The 22,050-nt window shown below is 37.9% G+C and overlaps 1 protein-coding gene across 1 annotated transcript in view; it reads right to left on the reverse strand.

Moving 5' to 3' along the window:
* Positions 1 to 642: 642 nt before the first annotated feature.
* LOC124788266 (pyridine nucleotide-disulfide oxidoreductase domain-containing protein 2-like) overlaps positions 643 to 22,050 on the reverse strand; it is a 177,019-nt gene continuing 155,611 nt past the window's right edge. The window contains exons 10-11 of the mRNA XM_047255471.1: positions 11,020 to 11,127; positions 643 to 1,141 (exon numbers count right to left, since the gene is read on the reverse strand). Of these exons, the coding sequence (XP_047111427.1) occupies positions 932 to 1,141; positions 11,020 to 11,127 (318 nt within the window). The 3' untranslated portion in view covers positions 643 to 931. The remainder of the gene's footprint in view (positions 1,142 to 11,019; positions 11,128 to 22,050) is intronic.

Consider the following 22,050-nt stretch of genomic DNA (forward strand, 5'->3'; position numbering starts at 1 on the left):
TGTGTCACTTCCACCATCACAAGTTGTAAGTGGAACTTTATGTAATGGTATAATTTCAATGCATATACATACAGAGGAGTAGTAGTAGTAGTAGTAAGTAGTAGCACCAGCAGTAGTAGTAGTTGTAGTAGTGATTTTAATTTGTTGTTACTGAACGTTTATTTGTGTTCAATAAATGTTGTTGATCCTAGAGTGAGCATTACAATACCTTGAATTATAATTTGTTTTCACGTGGTGATTTACTGTATGCTGGCAAAATGATTCACAAATTGACAGTCATTTATTGGTAGAGCACTCTTGCCTTTGAAACTTGTTAATAAGTTTCCTTTGTTTGTTTTTGTTTTTGTTTTTTTTTTCTTTTTTTTTTCTGATTGAGCATTATCACATGTGCAGCGATTTTAACCAGAATGAACTTTCAAAGAAAACATACAATCATAGACAATAAGAGGAATTAATTATCATTGGGATGGCAGTTTTGAATAGTTTTTGTTTCACTTGCTAGGAAATAATATGGCTTGTGAAGGTATTGTTAAGCTTCCACACTCAAATTCACTGGATGATCTAGCACTATTGGGAAATTGGAAATATGAAGGTGAAAGAAGTTGAAACTCTGTTATTTCTTTCCTAAGGTAACATTATATGTAAAGTTTTGCACACAGATGTATTTTGCATCATGAATGTATTTTCTACACAATATAGAGGTTCAGTCTTCAGCTTTTCATTAAATAAATAGCCTTCAAGAAACACTAGGTATTAAGAGCAACTAGATTTAGCAACTTTGCATTTAAAAGTTGTTTTCAAGCTATATGGTCTCAGATGTACCGTGTATTTCAGTTCTTGTCTGCCCACAATATGATTCATTGTATCTGACTGTAAGCAAGACCCACATGTATGACAACAGAAAAGCTGTAAAATCTTTTAATCCATCAGTTTAAGACTTTTTCAGAAGGCGAATAGCACTGCGGGCTGCGATGAGCCCTGCAGCCCCCATTACGCCTCCCCCTGGGTGGGATCCACTGCCACAGAGCAGCAAGCGCGGCACAGGAGTGAAAGGTGCTGCTGGCGCAGAGGGCCCACCTCCTCCGGGGGCTGGTCTCCCTAGCAGTAACTGATCTGGTGATAATGCCCCGTGGAAGATATTCTGAAAGATAAATAAGCATTGGTTGTTTTTTATTGTATTTGTTTAAAAGAGCAGAGAACAGGAAAAAAATGGAAATATGTTATTTTACCTAAGCTGCCCAATGGTGATTCCTTTTATTTATTATTTGCAATCTAGGAAAAGACAGATTGCTCCTTACCATAAAGAAGACACATTATGTTGTAGACAGGAACAATTAAAAGACAATTACATAAGGCTTTCAGCCACAGTATTCATCAGTAAAAGAGAGACACACACCATTCATACACACAAGCAAGCACACCTCATGCACTCATGACTGCCAAATCCAACATCTTGGCCTGAGGTATTCCTACCAGAGTTTCCGCTGTTTTATTTATTATTGCTAGACTAGAATCGATTGCATGACCATCACCAGTGGCGCCTGCATTACAGGAGATATAAATCTTTAAAAATAGATTTATTTCTAGAGTTGAGTGTGCTAGTTCTTATTCATATAATTTAATCTGCTCTATATACTGGTTTCTTATCACATGTCAAGACTTTTCCAATAAAGTCATATAATTATCTAATCAGTATATTAATTGTGTTCTTGTCAATGGCAATATGGTTAACATAAAAGTAATGAGTGGTTTATTTCATAGGTTTTATAATTTTATTTCTGAATGTTATAAGGGGCATTCAAAAAGAAATGAACCGGCGGCATAACTACAGAAACCAGTACCTATATGTTAGAAGTATTGACCGTGGCTGTTGAGACACCTGTCCCACTTTGACACAAGGCGGTGAATAGTTGTCTCATAAAATTCCCGGGGCTGCGATGTCGACCAGTTCGGCATATACAGCTGGATGTCGTCGTCCGAGGTGAATCATTTGCCCCTCAGAGCCTCTTTAAGGGGACCAAAAATGGTGTAAACACAGGGGCAGAGGTTCAGACTGTATGGAGGGTGGCCAAGAACCTCCCATTTGAATTTCTGCAGGAGTGCCGCAGCTGTGTTAGCCGTATGAGGCTTTGCATTGTCATGAAGCAGAATGACCCCAGCAGGTGAGATTGCCTGGTCATTTTGATTTGATCGCTTGACGAAAGGTGGTCAAGGTTTGCGAGTAATGCTGGGCATTCACTGTTGTCCTGTGCGACAGGAAGTGAATCAATAGGGGGCCATCTAGGTCAAAGAAGAATGTCAGCATAACCTTTCCTGCACTCATGTGGATGGCCGTGGCTTTTTTTGGTGGTGGTGACCCTGGATGCTTCCACTGGAGACTTTGTCGTTTTGATTCTGGTTTGAAGTGACGACACCATGACTCATGTCCAGCCACCACTTGTGCCAGGAATGCATTCCCTTCCTGAGCATAGCACTGCAGATGAGCAAGACAGTGGGCCATTCAACATGCTTCCTCGTGTGGTTGAAGACTGTGGGGCACCCATTGGGCACACACTTCGCGCATGTGCAGTCGTTCCTTCATGATGGTGTGAACACTTCCACACTCAATCTGACCATGGTGACCATGGCTTTCACTGTCACTTGGGAGTCCTGGGTAATGAGTGCATCCACCAGCTGGATGATGTCATCAGTAATGTAGTGTGGTGCTTCAGACTGTGCATCATTGGCTAATGACACTTGCCCTTCCGTGAAGTGCTTGTGTCGTGCCTTGACCCTTGCAAGGGACATCCAATGTTCACTGTACACTTGTGACATTCGTCGATGAATGTCCATTCCTCCTACTCCTTCCGCTGCCAGAAAACGAAGAACACCTCTTTGCTCTTCTTTTGACACCTCCATGTCACTGTTTGCAATGCAACTGGCAGGGTTGGATGATTGATGCATGCTGCTGCTAGGTCTGTATAGCCATGTGATGTGTACACGTGCCCTCTAATGATGGCCTGTGAACTTCCACTCTCTGGTTGGAACCACACCTCTTTACACACACCACGATATTACACTCCTGTCACTGGTTTGCACATTCCAGACTCTGGCTTCTTTCTTTTTGAATGCTCCTTATATATTAGCTCTGTTAGTGGAATTTCTAATAAAGGAATGCATTTCAGCACTAAATGTTTATGAGAATACTGGTGAAATTTTCAGTGAATTTTGAATGAACAGACTGATCTGTCATTGCATCGATTTTTCTTATCTCTTGGAATCCAGCAAGCAATATTTTTGGTTCATATATCATAGTCACATCATCCACTCCAGTCTGTTCCCTAACACATTTATTTACTTTTCTGTGTGTCTTACTAAAGCTTAATATGCATCTCTCCAGTAGCCAATGAGCAACCCTCAGTTGTTAAGTGGTTTTCACATTGAAAATCCATGTTTCACTGCCACAAGTCAGAACTGGTAATGCTCACTGATCTCAGACTGTACTTTTCAGACACATTGCAAACTTCATTTTGAAAATTCTATGTAGTTTTCCAAAGGCATTTTGGATAATTTTTATTATTGTTTTTATTTATTTTTCTTTGCATTCAGTCATTGAATTCAATAAAGAACACAAAAATATGTTCATTCATTCATATTTTCATTCATTCATTGATTGTAGATTCTATCAAGAAGGGGAACATTCATGGGTGAGAAATGAGTGAAGGAAGAAAGATTAAAGATAAATATTCTGTTGAGAATGAATGAATGGAGAAAGAAATCAACCATGCCCTTTTGAAGGAACCATCCTGGCATCTGCCTGAAGTGATTGAGGAAAATTAAGGGAAACCTAAATCTAGATGCCAGATTAGGGATTTGAACCACCATCCTCCCAAATGTGACTCCACTATGCTAAACACTGCACCACCTCACGCAGTATGAGAAACAAATCGAGATATACGACCACTAATAAAAAATCAAATTGTGGAAACTTAATCAGTACATTGTAATAACTGTAAACATATACTGCCTAGTACTATTTGTGGTTATGCCAGCTAAATGTAATGTAACTAATTTGTAGGAAAATCGCTACTTTTGAAGAAGCTGCAGCTTTTTAAGTTATATTACATAGCTGATGAGCATCTTCTAATTTTAGCTTAATATTTGCTTGCATACATCGTTATTTTTAAATAACTTTGTTACCTACAGCTGTAACAATAGAGGCAACACACAAATCTTTACAATGGACACTGCTATGTGCCATGTAGCTAAAAGTAATTTTCAGTCCTTGAATCTGATAATCTGATAATTTGTAGGAGGAGTAGCTAATGTTGCATTTTTAAGTATTCTGCGAGGACTCTCAGATTATTGCTTTCTGTTTGAAGGGAGCTTGATGAATACATTTACATCAGATGTGTCTGCAAATATATCTGTAGACAGGGAGACAAATTCTACATTGATATTATTTTTGTGTCTTGCTTTATGATTGTGTAGATCACAATTCAGATGGAACTGATTTCTGTCATCAGAAATGAAAATCACTAAGAAGTAAATTTACTGGAAAATGAGCAGAAGAATTCCACGATCTGTGAAGAAGTGTTGACAATGTGTGGTCATTTACTTTGCACAATATTGTTACTGCTGGTGTCCACTGCGTAAATGATTTTATTGAAGTCAATAAAGCCATTTATGCTGTGAAAGTCAGCAATAAAAATAATATGTAAAGTAGGTAATGACATGGCCAATAATTCCTTGAGATGATGGAGAGGGAAAATGTGCAAAATAAAACTTTTCTTTAGGGCAACACACTAAGAGATTCTTCTAAGAGCGAAACATTCTACACTGACTTTCTTGATTAGTTTACCTATGTGTGGACTCCATCTTAATTTTATGCAGCTGGAGCCCAAGTAACAGAACACACATTTTCGTTGAGAATTAATGTTGAACTGTTCATGAGATATGTATCAAATCAGAACATTAATGGTACACCCACTTGCTACAACTTGACAGATCAGCAGTGATGGATCATTGCTACTTCGTGAATTACAGTAATGTGAAGATTTTAGCTTCTACCTCAATATTTTTGGCCTAACATGGGGGCTGTACAGACTGGCTGTCTTCAATTTCCTACTTACAGGATTAGAAGGAGAGTACCTGGACTTCATTTTCCTAAAGCAGTACAAAGTAATTCTCAAAATACATAAAGGAAGTTGCTTTTGAAGATTATAATGGTTCTGAGTGCTGTTAAAGAACAAAACATTTCTGTCATACTAATGAAGAAGCTGGTAGCTGAGGGTGTAGTGTAGAAGTCTAGTAATTGTAAGGTCTAGTAATTGTAAGGTCTAGTAACTTTCTATAGTTTTATTTAAATTTTATATTTATTATGACATGAAAATAATGAACCATAATGGCTTAAGGAAAACAACATATTTTTATATTTTGTTAGCTGCAATACCCAGCTGTGCTTGGGATGTTTAATATCCTCAACACAAAGTGACTGACCATGTGCCTTATTGATACTCATAGCAATTGCAAGCCACATGGGAACCTGCAATCACTTTAAATCAAAGGGCATATTTCAATCACTCAGTATCAATGGAATGTGACAAATGAATACATCCCCACCTTTGGCATTCATAAAAATGAGAGTCTGGGACTCTGACTTTTGCAAACATACACCAATTCAAACCAAATATTTAGTAATAACTAATTTTCACAAACTTTTATTTTCCCTGTATGAAAATACAACTAGTTGTGCCATGTATTTTTGCATTTTGCGATAAGTATCTCATTGTGTTTTTGGAAAATTCATTTTCTAAAGTTTCAGCTCAGTTTTCACTGTGTCAAGTAGGGCTGTGTTTGAGCATGACTCAAAATTTTGAGCAGTTTATGTCACAGTTTAGAAAATCTCAGGTTCTGTTCAATTTCTTGATGAGCCTGTGATCTAGTGACTTTTGTTGGTACTATATCCACGACATGCCTTAGTGTTTGTATGTCACTGTGGACTCTAATAATAAAAGTAACTTTGAAAAAAAGAGTAAAATATCTTCAGGGTGTATTTCATATGTAACAATGTCAACTAAGCAAAAAATGTTGTTGTTGTTGTGGTCTTCAGTCCTGAGACTGGTTTGATGCAGCTCTCCATGCAACTCTATCCTGTGCAAGCTTCTTCATCTCCCAGTACCTACTGCAGCCTACATCCTTCTGAACCTGCTTAGTGTATTCATCTCTTGGTCTCCCTCTTCGATTTTTAGCCTCCACACTGCCCTCCAATACTAAATTGGTGATCCCTCGATGTCTCAGAACATGTCCTACCAACCAATCCCTTCTCCTAGTCAAGTTGTGCCACAAACTTCTCTTCTCCCCAATTCTATTCAATACCTCCTCATTAGTTATGTGATCTACCCATCTAATCTTCAGCATTCTTCTGCAGCACCACATTTCGAAAGCTTCTATTCTCTTCTTGTCTAAACTATTTATCGTCCACGTTTCACTTCCATACATGGCTACACTCCATACAAATACTTTCAGAAATGACTTCCTGACATTTAAATCTATACTCGATGTTAACAAATTTTTCTTCTTCAGAAACGCTTTCCTTGCCATTTCCAGTCTGCATTTTATATCCTCTCTACTTCGACCATCATCAGTTATTTTGCTCCCCAAATAGCAAAACTCCTTTACTACTTTAAGTGCCTCATTTCCTAATCTAATTCCCTCAGCATCACCCGAATTAATTCGACTACATTCCATTATCCTCGTTTTGCTTTTGTTGATGTTCATCTTATACCCTCCTTTAAAGACACTGTCCATTCCATTCAACTGCTCTTCCAAGTCCTTTGCTGTCTCTGACAGAATTACAATGTCATCGGTGAACCTCAAAGTTTTTATTTCTCTCTCCATGGATTTTAATACCTACTCCGAACTTTTCTTTTGTTTCCTTTACTGCTTGCTCAATATACAGATTGAATAACATCGGGGATAGGCTACAACCTTGTCTTACTCCCTTCCCAACCACTGCACCACCCAAGCAAAAAATAAGAGTTTGCAATCATTTTCTGTCAAATTCTCAAGCGTTCACTCATCCCCGATCTAGCAAATTCTAATGGTAGTATCTTCAAGATGGGTATAGCTGCTATAATAATTTATACTCTTGATAGGATTTACAGTCAGTTTACTATGAAATATTTTTGAACTTCCAGCATGCTATAATTATCTGTAAGCCCTGTAACTGTTCATTTGCACATTTTTGACATGGGTTTTGCATTTTCAGAAAGACCATTTTTGACTATGTTACGATTATTTGAAAATGGGCCTGGCCTGAAACTGGTCATTGAGTGATTAAAAAAACGTGAAATTTGCAGCTTTGGCTGGTTTTTTGTTGTACTGATGAAGTATTTTGTTTGCTAGGTATTTAATTTTTCATTAACTTTTTTCATTGTTTCATCTGAATGTAGAAATTTGAAGCAAATTGGGCAAGAACTTTCAGAGATTTTTGGTAACAGCCTTTCCCCGTTATGCAGAGTGAATGTCGATAAAATTGACAAACTGCGTGGATGGGTTCGTGACTGGAAGTGGAGGAGGAAAGGTCCTATAAACATGTCTTGAAATGCATTGTTGTCACTGTAGATGGCACTGATGAATGACAGTTCCTCTGACCAAATGAAGTGTGTTCCTTGTATGTTGCAGAGTGTGTGATTGACGCAGCATACTGTAAGCAGCAGAATGGTCCAGTATTCATGCTGAGAACAAGCTAAGATGGTTTTTGAGTATGGCCAAGCAGATGGAAATGGTCAAGAGGCAGCACAGGTATACCAAAACAAGTACCCTCACAGACATCAACCCCTTCACACAACATTTCAACTCCTTTTTGGGCATTTGCATGATCACGGGTCCTTTCAGGCAGACAAACATGCAGGGGGGTGGTAGACTGTGCATACACTAGATCTGGAGGACCAAGTTCTGCAGGATATTTATACGAACTCTAGTACAAGCTCCAGGCAACTGGCCCACCAACATGGTGTACGATTATGTGCATCCTGCATGACAACCAATACTATCCTTATCACTGGCTTGAAATGTTGTGTGATGTAGTTGGTGTGTGTGAGGGTACTTGTTTTGGTATAGCTGTGCTGCCTTTCAACTGTTTCCATATGCTTGGTCGTACACAAACATTACCTTGGCTTGTTCCCAACATGAATACTCAGCCATTCCACTGCTTACAGTATATTGGGTCAGTCAAACAGCCTGCAGCATTCCAGGAAAACATGATGTGATTAGATGAACTGTCATTATCAGCTATCTACTGTGGCAACAATGCATTTCCGGACACATGTTCACCGGACTTTTTTCCTCCATTTTCAGTCAGGAATCCGTCCCTGCAGTTTGTTGGTTTTGTTACCATTCACCTTGTATAACAGGCACCTGAATCTTTCAAAATATTAGTCAGACTGTGCTTCATGTAGGATAATTATGCAAACTACAGTTTTCAATGTGCAGATCCCAATAGTCCATTTATTTTTGCTAATGTTAATTAAAAGTAATTGACAACTGAAATTATTACTATAGCATGTAATAGGAGATATGGACTGAGCTAATACTTAAATCTGAGAAATATTGACTCTACTCATTAGAAATACAAGCATCCAGAATTTACAGTGTTTCAATTAATTTACCAGATAACTAATATTAAAGTCTGAACACACCCAAAACTTCTATTGTAAGTTTAGCCACTGTACTTGTTAAAATCTTGCATCTACCATTATACTTTTGTTGCTCTAATTTTCCTGGATTAAATAACACCCTCCAGTAATTAATTAAGCCATTATTTAAGAACTTGCCTAATTTATTGTTAATAATTATAAGTATGGCTGTTGTGCCTGTAATTAGAGAATTCACATTAACTTTACTAACAACTACATATTCTATAAACCAAATTATTTGTTGGAAAATACAGCTCAGCCAACCGGAAAAATCTAACCTAGCAGTTTTTCAAACCCTAAGTAGTTTCAGAAATACTAAAATATTCATATGTCAGTCTTTATAGGCAAACACCACCAGAAAACCTGCAGTTCTGGGCTAGTTGATATATGAGTAACATCTATGAAATAAGTCTGCCTACTGCTCTTAACATGCTATCATCAGTGTGAATGTCTGGCCCCAGAAACCTTAGTGATACACAAGTAAAATCTATGTAATGAGTCTGACTCCTGCTTCTAACTTGCTAACGTCTCTTTGAAAGTCTGAGTTCGAAAATCTTAGGGGTAACATCTATGGACAAATACATCTGTATTCACACACTCAGTATATCCATGTGACTTACCTAATATATTAAACTGAACTAGTGACTGGTATTAACTTTTATGAGCTTTTTCTTCAAGTCAGTAATCCGTACTCTGGTTATGTATTGTGCCAATGTGAACTTTCAATTATTTGTTTTACATATTGAGAGATATTTTCTGTCCACTGCCTAAATAAGGTGAAGCCACTGTAATAACATTAAGGTTGTGTTGTAACTCGATTATGAATGTGCACTGTAAATATTTTGTCGATACCATACTGATGAGTAGTACAGTGAAGGTACCCACATGTTAAAATTATTATTATTATTATTATGTACTTTATTTTATTTTCTTGAGAACTGGACCTGATGATCATACCATATGCAGTCACAATAAATGTGGGAAGAGCCACTTTAATAAAAATTGTACAGTTTACATCATTGGAATGCATAAAGCTGTAAGTGATGTGAAGAAAATTTGAAGTTTTCCTTGTGATGAGTACCATAGCTGTGCTTAAAACGGAGCTTTTAAGCATAGCTATGGAACTCGTCACAAGGAAAACTTCAAATTTCCTTCGCATCACTTTTTGCTTTATGCTCAGACATCACTGTACATGGGGCTCAAAATATATAACAGGGCCTTGTGCTTACAATTTAGAAACTGTTCCTTTTGTTACAAAAAATTAGACCTGTTTGCATTAAACTGAGGAATACAAAGTATTACACAAAACATTTGTCTCATGAACCAAAGATTGAGCAGAAGTCATGATGCGTGAGATAGACAGCCTACTCTTCAACCAGCTACTCCTATTTGTTAGAAACAAAACCTCTACTTTTGGGAACAGTGTAATGGAAATGACAAAAACAGTACTTTTGTTCTGTTGATTAATATGGTACCTGAAGGTAAACTAGTAATGACTATACGACCTCATTTGCTCCCCAACAAAGTACAGCAGAAAGATCAGATTCTGAGACATTTCCTGTGCTTGTTGTAAAATGCTTCCATCCAGTAAGTCACTTGTATTGAATGTTCTACTATCATCACATTTTTGCCTTCTCTTTAAATCTCCCTACTGTGTTGACTGACCAAGGATAGGTTTCATATCTCATGACTATAGGTCATTTTAAGTTCCTTGTGAAAATGTTTATTTCCTCTATTATACTTATACCTACCTCTATTATTATTTTTGTATTGCCTCAGTTTTTGCACTGTTTTGTTTTATTTGCAACTGGCTATCAAAATATCTAATCAAAAGTTTCATGTATCATGAGTCTAAGACAATTCAATAATTGCTGTAAATCATTACATTCTTGTAATACACTTGCAATTATAATTTACTCTTACTACTTCATTTTCATTTTAACCAAAAGAAATCTTAAACTATTTTCATAAACTCATAGTGTAGGATACACAAAAATGGTTTATTGGGCTGGAAAAGTATGTACACAGTGTTCAACCACACATACAATCACTTCCTCTTTCTGTTTTATTATTCTCCCAAATGACGCTGTTGGAGGTTTGGTCTTTAAGCTTTTATGATTTTTTCAGCTTGCTATTCCTGCTGTAGCTGTTCCCATCTGAGCCATTCCTTTTCTGTTACTAACACGATTATTAAGTAATATCACAACAGACATCAAGCCATGGTGTAATGACTGTGTGGCATGAGTTGCTTTATTTTTTCTGTTTTAAAATGTAGATATGAATAAGACAAAAATGACAACAAGAAAAGCAAAATGATAATTATGAAAGGATTGTTACTTACACCACCAGTGAGTCCAAACTCATTTTCAATGTCTGGGGGACTCAGAATTTCTTTCCCAATCACACTCTTTGTGAATCCAGGAGCATATTCCTCAATATTGTCGAATACCTGTTAACATAAGTGCACAGAACTATTACTACATATACTTTAAATCATTTTAGGCAAATGGGATGTTTCATTCAGTACTTGTTTCTTTGTGACAGTGACTGCTGTGCTTAAAAGCACTTGTTGTTGTTGTTGTTGTTGTTGTTGTTGTTGTGGTCTTCAGTCCTGAGACTGGTTTGATGCAGCTCTCCATGCTACCCTGTCCTGTGCAAGCTTCTTCATCTCCCAGTACTTACTGCAACCTACATCCTTCTGAATCTGCTTAGTGTATTCATGTCTAGGGCTCCCTCTACGATTTTTACCTTCCACACTGCCCTCCAATGCTAAATTTGTGATCCCTTGATGCCTCAGAACATGTCCTACCAACCGGTCCCTTCTTCTAGTCAAGTTGTGCCACAAACACCTCTTCTCCCCTATTCTATTCAATACTTCATCATTAGTTATGTGATCTACCCATCTAATCTTCAGCATTCTTCTGTAGCACCACATTTCAAAAGCTCCTTTTCTCTTCTTGTCCAAACTATTTATCGTACATTTTTCACTTCCATACATGGCTACACTCCATACAAATACTTTCAGAAATGACTTCCTGACACTTAAATCTATACTCGATGTTAACAAATTTCTCTTCTTCAGAAACACTTTCCTAGCCATTTCCAGTCTACATTTTATATCTCCTCTACTTCGACCATCATCAGTTATTTTGCTCCCCAAATAGCAAAACTCCTTTACTACTTTAAGTGCCTCATTTCCTAATCTAATTCCCTCAGCATCACCCGACTTAATTTGACTGCATTCCATCATCCTTGTTTTGCATTTGCTGATGTTCATCTTATATCCTCCTTTCAAGACACTGTCCATTCCATTCAACTGCTCTTCCAAGTCCCTTGCTGTCTCTGATAGAATTACAGTGTCATCGGCGAACCTCAAAGTCTTTATTTCGTCTCCATGGATTTTAATACCTACTCCGAATTTTTCTTTTGTTTCCTTTACTGCTTGCTCAATATACAGCACTTGACATTTACTTAATGTTTATTGGGTGAGAGCAGAACTCATTATCCAACAATTGTATGAAGCAATGTTTAAAGAAAAAGTAGAGATCAACCACAGAATTCATCTTTTATTTTTAATCACTAGATTATGGAGAGAGAAAGCTATGCTGTTCACCCAAACTCATTACTAAATACTCTCTTTTGTAGGGTAATAGAAGGTAAAGAAGGAGATGGATGTCTAGTGGATATGTTAGTTTGAGTCAAAGGTGGCTGTAGTACGCTTAGTGAAAATAGTATTGGGTTACAGGAGGGTGTTTGCCAGTCCCACTGTCATCACTGGAGGAGACTTTAATCATCTAACAACTGATTTGGATCATTACAGTTTTGTACATGATTAGTGTGGCAAAACAGGCTGTGAAACAATACTTCTATGAAAATTCCTTAGAACAGTTTGATTGGAAGCCCATTCATGGTGGAATTACATTACATCTAATGGCAACAAATATACCTGACCTCATGGGGTAGTCCAAATTGACGTTAGTATTGGAGACCATAAGGCAGTTACCAAATTATGAGAATGGTTCAATAAGTAAGGTAACACGAGCTATCATGAGTGTGTATATACCCCATGAAAATTAAATACCGTGTCTAAATAGAAGATATTATCAAAGCTTTTAAACACCCTGATACATGCAACTATGCCACCGCACTTAGAAAAACATTTTCAAGTTACAGGTATGTGGTTGACAAGTGAAGTATAAATGTAATTTTTTTATTTTTATTTTTAAGGAAATGAATGCCCCCAGCTGCCATTCATCACTAAATAGTGGAAACTTGACAGACAGGAGAAATGTTGTGAGAAAAGGTGTTATTTTCATGCCATGAATTTGATTGGGGCAGAACAGACATGTGAGATGGGTAACTGTCAGATTGACAAAGTACATTTACCTCAGATGACAATATGTGCCATGTCAAAGAGTTGAAATATTGTGCAAAACACACTGGACTACCAGAAGATCTGTTATCATTGTATGTGAGGGCAGTTCTCAGATGATAAGCCATGCAAAAAGTGTCACTTCTCAAGAACTTAATGTGGTTACAGGTAGAGGGTGTTCCATTCCTCCACCATACAGTCACAGGAGATGAAATGTTGCTGAATTATGTGAAACCTGAGTCAAGGAAACAGGAATGTCATGCTGACCCCCATCCACCCAGCAAGCACCAACAAGTACAAAATACCACTATCCATGAAGCAAGTTATGACATAGTCTTTTGGGACACACAGGGTGTGCTGCTGGTTGATTTCCTCACTCTTGCAGAGACTATGAATGCTGCCTGCCACACTGGAACACTTGCAGCACAACAATGCCCAAACACACACAGTCTAAATTACATGTGATTTGGTACCATGTTTGCTATAGACTGTATTAGAACACCTTCCATGCAGCCCATATTTTGAAAAACAAAGTGAATTTCAACTCTTTGGCCATCAGGTAGGTTCCTCGACAGCCGCGTCTTCAATACCAATGCTAATGTTCAGGAGGTTGTTGTAAAGTGGCTCCTAGACCTGGGGTCTAGGAGCCACTTTACTTGTTTAGACAACTGTGGCAATTACACAGAAATGTACCAGTACCTTAAAAACTTTGTGTACCCCTTGAATTTCCTGAACAAACCTTTCCACAGAGAGCCTGTTATGTTATTTTTTTGAACTTCTCTCATGCAAAGTGTACCTGAGGCAAGAAGAAATATTTACATATTTGTTAAACTAGAGAAACTTGAAACCATTTAACTTTGGACAGGAGCATGTAGAGGAACTGAGGCTGAAGTTTAGAAAATTAGCTGACAAAGCACTGGCTAGATTGTACATAATAGCACAGCTTCTCAAACCGGAGTATGCATGAACATTTTTGGCCATCGTGTAATGATCTGGGGAAAGAAATGTTTTTCACAATTTTTTGTCTAATCCTTCATTTTTGACAAGTGTTACCATTGTTTGTTGTTCAGTATAAGAAGACTGTGTGGCAACTCTCCAATGTGTGGTGCTTGTGGTGTACATATCACTGTGTGCCACATTTTATAGATTGTGTTTTATTTTCAGACCAGAGGGTAGCAGCTGATCTGCCAGCAGATCTACCCTCTGTTGTAAGTAACAATGAAATAAATGTGGTTAGAATTTTAAGGTTTTATGATCTGTCCAACTCGTTTCCACAAATTTTCGGGAGACATTCTTAATGTGTTAACAAGGTGACTGGCTCACCCATGTTTTTTGTAAGTGGTCAGCCAGTCACATTTGCCTGTGCCTTTCTTTTAACTCTTCTGTGTTTTTACGTCTGTTGTAATCCCATGTATAGCACCCTTCACCCTTCTCTGTTGCATTAGGGCCTGTGAGACAGAGTGATTTTGTAGGTCAGTGTGAGTGAGTGAATGAGTGTCATTTTATAGGTTTCTTCCTAGCTGTGTGACTGACAACAATTTTAGTAATTTTATCCACATTTGTTTCTTTTAATATGTGTAAGGGCAGTGATAACCTCAGTGTACAGCCATTGGCTACAGTGTTTCATGATTTTTTTTGCACTCAGTCACAGGAAGTACAAATGTTAAACACTGAAATTTGTATGTTATGTTGTTTGTACACACTTTTTTCTTTACTTTAACTGCTGGTATATGGAGAACTGCTTTCATGCTTTCAGATTCCACTAATAAGCACACAGACAACCTGTGTTGAAGTTTACAGAAGCTGTGTGTGAACGGTTAGTAACGTATTGCAACCTGTTTTGTTCAGTGCTCTAGGAAGTTACTCAGTTTCACTCACATTGTTTATCTGCTCAGAAATTTAGTGCAAAATATATAGGGACCTATATAACATAATAGATTGTAGCTACAATCCTTCTGCATTCAGACTCATTAACAAGTTAGTCAATTGTCATCCCTTAAACTTCCAAGCTAATAGGCTGTGGCCAATGTATAAAACATTCTCCTAAGATTTCCTCTCTGACTGCAGAAGACATCTTCAGGGGTAAAGTGGAGAACTGCAACAGAATATATGGGCACTGTAGAGGATACCACAGTCCATCACATGATGTCAGCTACAAGATTATCTCTGGTAATGCCAAAATTCTCGATTGAAGGTCATTAATTGTCATTCTTACATTGCAATGTTGACATCCCAATTTTATCTAATTTAACACCTTCCTCATTTTTGTTAAAATTGTTATTGTGTTTATAAATATCAATAGCCTCTCTGGACATATGGGGATGACAATGCGATGTTTTCAATATGACACTTGTGTCAGTGAATTTTATTTCACAATCACTCTCTTTGTAAAGATGTTCTGCTAGGGATGATTTATCTGTATGTCCCAGGTGGCAGTTCCTCTTGTGTTCAACCAGGCAGGTATTAACACTTCTTTTTGTGACACCATTATAAAGCAGTCCACAACTACAAGAAATTTTATATACTCTTGGTGTAGCCAAAGGATGTCTTATATCTTTTGCTGATCATAAACATTCTTTTATCTTCCTGGTTGGTCTGAAGGTAGTTTCCACACCATACTCACTCAACACTTTCTGAATGTGATCTGTAATTGTACTGATGAACTTTCCCTCTGGACGGTCGTCATTCCCCATCTATTGTTGTTGTTGTTAATGTTGTGGTCTTCAGTCCATAGACTGGTTTGATGCAGCTCTCCATTGTACTCTATCCTGTGCAAGCCTCTTCATCTCCCAGAATCTACTGCTTTCTCTTCTCCCCAATTCTGTTCAATACCTCCTCATTAGTTATGTGGTACACCCATCTAATCTTCAGCATTCTTCTGTAGAACCACATTTTGAAAGCTTCTGTTCTCTTCTTGTCTAAACTATTTATCGTCCATGTTTCACTTCCATACATGGCCACACTCCACACAAATACTTTCAGAAATGGCTTCCTGATGTTTAAATATATACTTGATGTTAACAAATTTATCTTCTTCAGAAATGCTTTCCTTGCCATTGACAGTCTGCATTTTATATCCTCTCTACTTCTGCCATCACCAGTTATTTTGCTCCCCAAATAGCAAAACTCATCTACTACTTTAAGTGTCTCATTTCCTAATCTAATTCCCTCAACATCAACTGATTTAATTCGACTACATTCCATTATCCTCATTTTGCTTTTGTTGATGTTCATCTTATATCCGCCTTTCAAGACACTGTCCATTCCGTTCAACTGCTCTTCCAGGCCCTTTGCTGTCTCTGACAGAATTACAGTGTCATCTGCGAATCTCAAAGTTTTTATTTCTTCTCCATGGATTTTAATTTCTACTCCAATTTTTTCTTTTGTTTCCTTTCTGCTTGCTCAATATACAGATTGAATAACATCGAGGATAGGCTACAACCCTTCCCAATCACTGATTCCCTTTCATGCCCCTTGATTCTTATAACTGCCATCTGGTTTCTGTACAAATTGTAAATATGCTTTTGTTCCCTGTATTTTACCCCTGCCACCTTAAGAATTTGAAAGAGAGTATTCCAGTCAACATTGTCAAAAGCTTTCTCCAAGTTTACAAATGCTAGAAATGTAGGTTTGCCATTCCTTAGTCTATCTTCTAAGATAAGTTGTATGGTCAGTATTGCCTCACATGTTCCGATATTTCTACGGAATCCAAACAAATCTTCCTGGAACACGCTTTCAGTGATTATCATAGCAGAGTCTTATTGAAAGGCTTCTTGCAAAACCCAAAGAAATTCACATTATATTCAAAGACTGTCATAAAAGTTAGCATCCAGACTCTCATGGATGGCTCATGATATGAAACTGATGGTAGCAAAGCAAAAGCAGATATGTTGAACTCCTTTTTTATATATTCCTTTATGCAGGAAGATCCATGCTTACTGACCCACTTTAAGTTTTGCACCAGTGTAAATATGAGAGGCAGAGATATTGGTGGCAGTGCCAATGAAAAACAGCTAAAATCACACAATTGAATGAGGCCTGAGCTCCAATGGAATGCTTTTGAGATTCTATACAGAAGTTGTAGCTTAGTTAATCCCTCTCATAACCATGATTGTAGATGCCATGAATAAAAACTGTGCCCAGTGTTTGGAAGAAATCTCAAAATGTGTGTGTGTGTGTGTGTGTGTGTGTGTGTGTGTGGGCGCGCGCACGCGTGCGTGTGAATTCCTAACAGACCAAACTGCTGAGGTCATCAGTCCCTAAAGAAATCACAGTTCATGCCTATATACAAGAGAGTAATAAAAGTGACCCACAAAACTATCATCTGTTATCACTGATACCCATCTGTTGTAGAACGTTGCAACACGTTGTCAGCTCAAGCTTAATGCAAAGCCATGAATCAAGACAGTCAGATGGACGTAGTATTTTTGACCCTGAAATGCATTTGACTCTGTACCACACCACCTCTCTTAAGTGAAACTATGATCATATCAAGTATAAAATGAAATTTGTGCATACACTGAGGATTTATTGTTAGCAACGAGCATGTTATCTTGAATGGAAAGTTATAGAGTGACTTAGAAGTTACTACATTTGTGCCCCAAGGAAGTTTGTTGGGACCCTTGCTGCTCATTATGCACACTGAGTGATTAACTTTTATTTATTTTCATTTGACTACATTATGCACAAAGTGCTTACTTATAATACAGGACAACTTAGCTTACTATAATTTCTTCATACAATGCAAAATAAAAATTCATCACCATCAAGGACTGTATTCAATGGCAACAGGGTATAAATGGGCATAGTGAGGAGATGTAGTGTTAGTGATTCATTTGTAATGATCATCAGTGCTCAAATGCACCTCAGGGGACACTTGTCTGTGCACACTCTATCTGTGTACTCTCTGTTTTGACCCTGCAATCAGTAACTGCACTGAGTTACAACGCTCATTCAAGGATACAACAAAGCTCCACCAATGAGTATGTACTCCTGTTGAACAGCTTCAGCCATTTGAACAAGGTTGCACTGTGGGCCTGCAGGAAGCTGGTGGTTGTACCAACAAATTTATGCACATGTTGAGCACAATTTATCAGTTGTGTATTGCTGCTATTGGCAGTACATCTGTAGAGAATTCCCACTCCTGGAGACTGGGTTCTGGGCATGTATGTAGTACATACATATGTCAAGATCGAAGGATTGTCCGAGCAGCAGTGGTCACCTGGGCATCATCCAGAGATGAAATATGGGCACATGTTGCACCTGTTGAGTCATCAGGGACCATTGGGAACCATATGCTCACAGCAGGATTATGATCACATGTGTCTCTGTCCAGGCTACCACTGACACCATGGCAGCATCAAGCATGGCTACTCCGGTGTCTTGAAGAATTAACTGGAGAGTGGAATGGCACTCTGCTCTCTTCACTGATGAGAATAGGAACTGTCTGTATGCGAGTGATGGATGTAACTGTGTGTGGCATAGACCTGGTGAGCTGGCTATTCCAAAGTGTATTCACAGGCAGCAACACATCCTATTTTAGGCTTCATGGTGTGGTGGACTATAAGTTACAGATCACAGTCCCATTTGGTGTTTCTGCAGGGTAAAGTAACCAGTGCCCACTACATTGCACGGGCAGTTATCTCTGTCTTCTGACATCTCTTTGATAGGAAGGTGATGCACTTTTTCCATCAGAACAATGCACATCCACAACTGAGAAATGCAAATCTTTTTCAACAAATCTCAGTCTGCTTGGTATACATCACAGCTGGTGTCTAATGCATTTTTTTTCTATTAATGCATAATCTTTTATTAATGAAACTCTTGTTCTGCAAGGGTAAATGGAAATTAAAATATTTTTAGTTTTTGGAGACAATTATGCATTAGTTAGTGTACTTCTTATTCAAGATGGTCCTAACACCCACTGTGGTATTGATGGTATCTACAGTACATCAGCCACATGGGGTGTGTCATGCTCCACTCGTATCTCCACAGAAGACATTTAAACCAGCTGCTGTGAGCTGTTGCTAAAGAGGGCACACCACAGGCCACCAAGTGATGCTACACGCAGCTCCAGTGGATCAACTCACTGCCAGCAATTTTCATTGACCTGGGTGTCTTTTTTTGAGCCACCACCACATTCAGTCTCCCCTACAAATTACCTTCAGATGATCCTCAGACTACTGTCAGATCATGCAGAGCATATGGATGACAGTGCAATGAGATCTTACAAACCTAACATGAAGCCAATGAAATTTTACAAACCAAGCGAAATGCTGCTGCTACTCTGACTACTAGTGAATACTGATAACCAGTACTAATGGAACAAAGAGACAGGATGCAAAGAGACTAAGGATACAAACTTATGTGCCCTTGATACTGAGTGTATTGTAAATAAATGCCATTATGTTTCAATCATTCTGTTTTGTTTGATGTGTTCGGGAGAGCTCATTTACCTTGCTGGACCAATGGAAGCAACAGTCATTTTTGGTGACAAATTTGTGATTGGTGATCACTTGGAAGCATGGAAAAGGATATGACATCTCTGCATATTGAACTAACCAATGATTCATTTATTTTCAGCAGAACTAATAATATTTTTTCTTTTCTAGAAATGGCCAGGAGAAGAAAGTGTCTATATTGGTCCAATTTTGCATTATTATTATTATTATTATTGTCATTATTACAGTGTTTCTAAATTTGTTATATCTATTCAGACAAAGTGATTTTAATGTTGTACACAATGGTAACTTCTGAAGAGCAAACAGTCACTCCACTTATTCAGTTTCAGAGCTGACAAATCCAATCTTTGCTAAACAGAGTAAGTAAACTGGTGGAATCCCACCTCTTCCCTTCTACTCTTTTGATGAAAAACAAGACTTCTGGATTTAGTACTACATGCAGCTTGACAGACATGTCACAGCCTACAAAATTACGGGTGGCTGACAACATTCTTTCTTTTGTAAGGGGTAGGCATGCAACTACTTAATTTGTGTAGGAATTTGTTCCTTCAAATAGAGCCCTAAACCCTACCCTATGAGGAAGTTCTCCAGAAGCTAGATGAATTTTTTGAAGTGCATATTCATGTAGCTGTTGCTCAATTCAAATTTTTTTGTATGCAGTGTAATCAATCTTACAAGAAACTGATCAAGGGTGTGACTAGGAACTGTAAATTTAACTGCAATTGTGTAGCTTCTTTTTAAGATGAAATTCTTCACAGCACTATTATTCAGAGCCTTGTGGACAACAGAATATGAACTGAGATTCTAATGCTTCACAATTCCTGTCTCGATGATGTACTTAAAGTAATTGAAACGGTGGAAGTAAAATACTTTGTGGAACTTGACCTAAATGTGCCCGTTATTGCAACACTCACCACAACTACAGTTGAAAAAAGCTGCAAGCCATTACATAAGCAGGGCGTGAGGTGCCCAGCCACTTATACTTCAAATATGCGCACTCTGAAGTCTTGTGTCAAGTCTTATGTCATGCATTATCACAAAAATTGCTTCTTCAGGCAGATGGAATACCAACACTGACACAAGTCAGTGCCTGCAAAAGAAGCATAGAGCAAACTCTGTTCCATTTCAGTCTATATTTGATCAAATGAAGGTTAATATGATTTCACATTTTGAATCTTTACCTGCTCCTCCTGGCAATAGTCACTGGAGCCGTAGACACAAGCACACAAATTGCAAAGCAATGTGCAGAGTGCAAAATTCACTATTTCAAATCATGTCCTCACATGGACAGACAGCAAATGGTTCTCTCTTTCACAAAACAGATAAAAGTAGTCTTCCAAAGATCAGAAATGACAATCATATTCAGAGGATAAACTGCAGACTGTTCATTTATTTACAGATTTGCAAACAATCCATACCATTTCAGATATCTGCTGGAGTTTCAGTTACACTGATTAATCAAACTACTTATGAGTGACTGGGACACCCTCAGTTACAAAAATCATGTCTGCACCTTGCAGTTGTGGGACATGCACTTTGAAAACAAAATATAAAAATATGACTTCATCAGTGCCATTCACAGTAGTTCAATCGTGCTTGAGTCCCAATATTTTCAGCATGGGTGCATTTAATGTGTTTGCATTAGATGTTCAGGACAATGTGAATGCTATTGATATGCAGGTTTTCCATGCCAGCACTCATCAGTTGCGTGAAAAATATCAGTGTCTGTTTGACTGTACATTGGGACATGCACAGAATTTCAAGTGTAGATTGCACTCAAAAACAATGTCAACCAAAGTTTAATTGCACACATCCAGTGCCTCATACTATTCATGGTGAAGTTGCTTCTGAACTCACATATTTGTACAAATTAGTGTCATGAAACATGTTTCTGCAAGTGAGTGCGCATCTCCTCTAGTTATTGCAAAGAAATTGAATGGGGAAATCAGACTTTGTGCTGACTTTGAAGCAACAGTTAATGCTCAAATGGTCATTGATTCTTTCCCACTTCTATGTATTGAGGGGCTTATGGATGTAGTGAAGGGCTTATGGATAATTTATTAAGTGGGCAACTCTTTTCAAAAATTGATTTAGCCAGTGCTTTCCATCAGCGTCCCCTGGATGAGGAAATGAAGGAAATTATGGTGGTCAGTACACACTACACACATCGACTTATATCAATACCAGCATCTTCCTTGTGGAAGCATATCTGATCATTCATTATTTAATGCTTTCTTGAACAAATCCTGTGACATTCAAGTTATTTGGAAACAATGGGACAGCATTTCAAAAATTAGGAAACTGTTTCTCAAGTTTTAACCATTGCAAGTCTTAAGTTTACTCTACAGAAGTGTTCATTTATCGATACTGAAATTGAACATGTGGGACATCTCACTGAAGCCCACAACATTTGTCCCACATTTAAAGTATTCAGAGGCCATCCAAAGATTACCTTTTCTTAAAAATGTATGAGGACTACAGGCAGCGCTGGGAAAACTGACCTACTACGTATATCAAATTTATTCTGAAAGCAACACAA

This window comes from Schistocerca piceifrons, chromosome 3 (assembly GCF_021461385.2).
Source record: "Schistocerca piceifrons isolate TAMUIC-IGC-003096 chromosome 3, iqSchPice1.1, whole genome shotgun sequence".
Lineage (NCBI taxonomy): Eukaryota > Metazoa > Arthropoda > Insecta > Orthoptera > Acrididae > Schistocerca > Schistocerca piceifrons.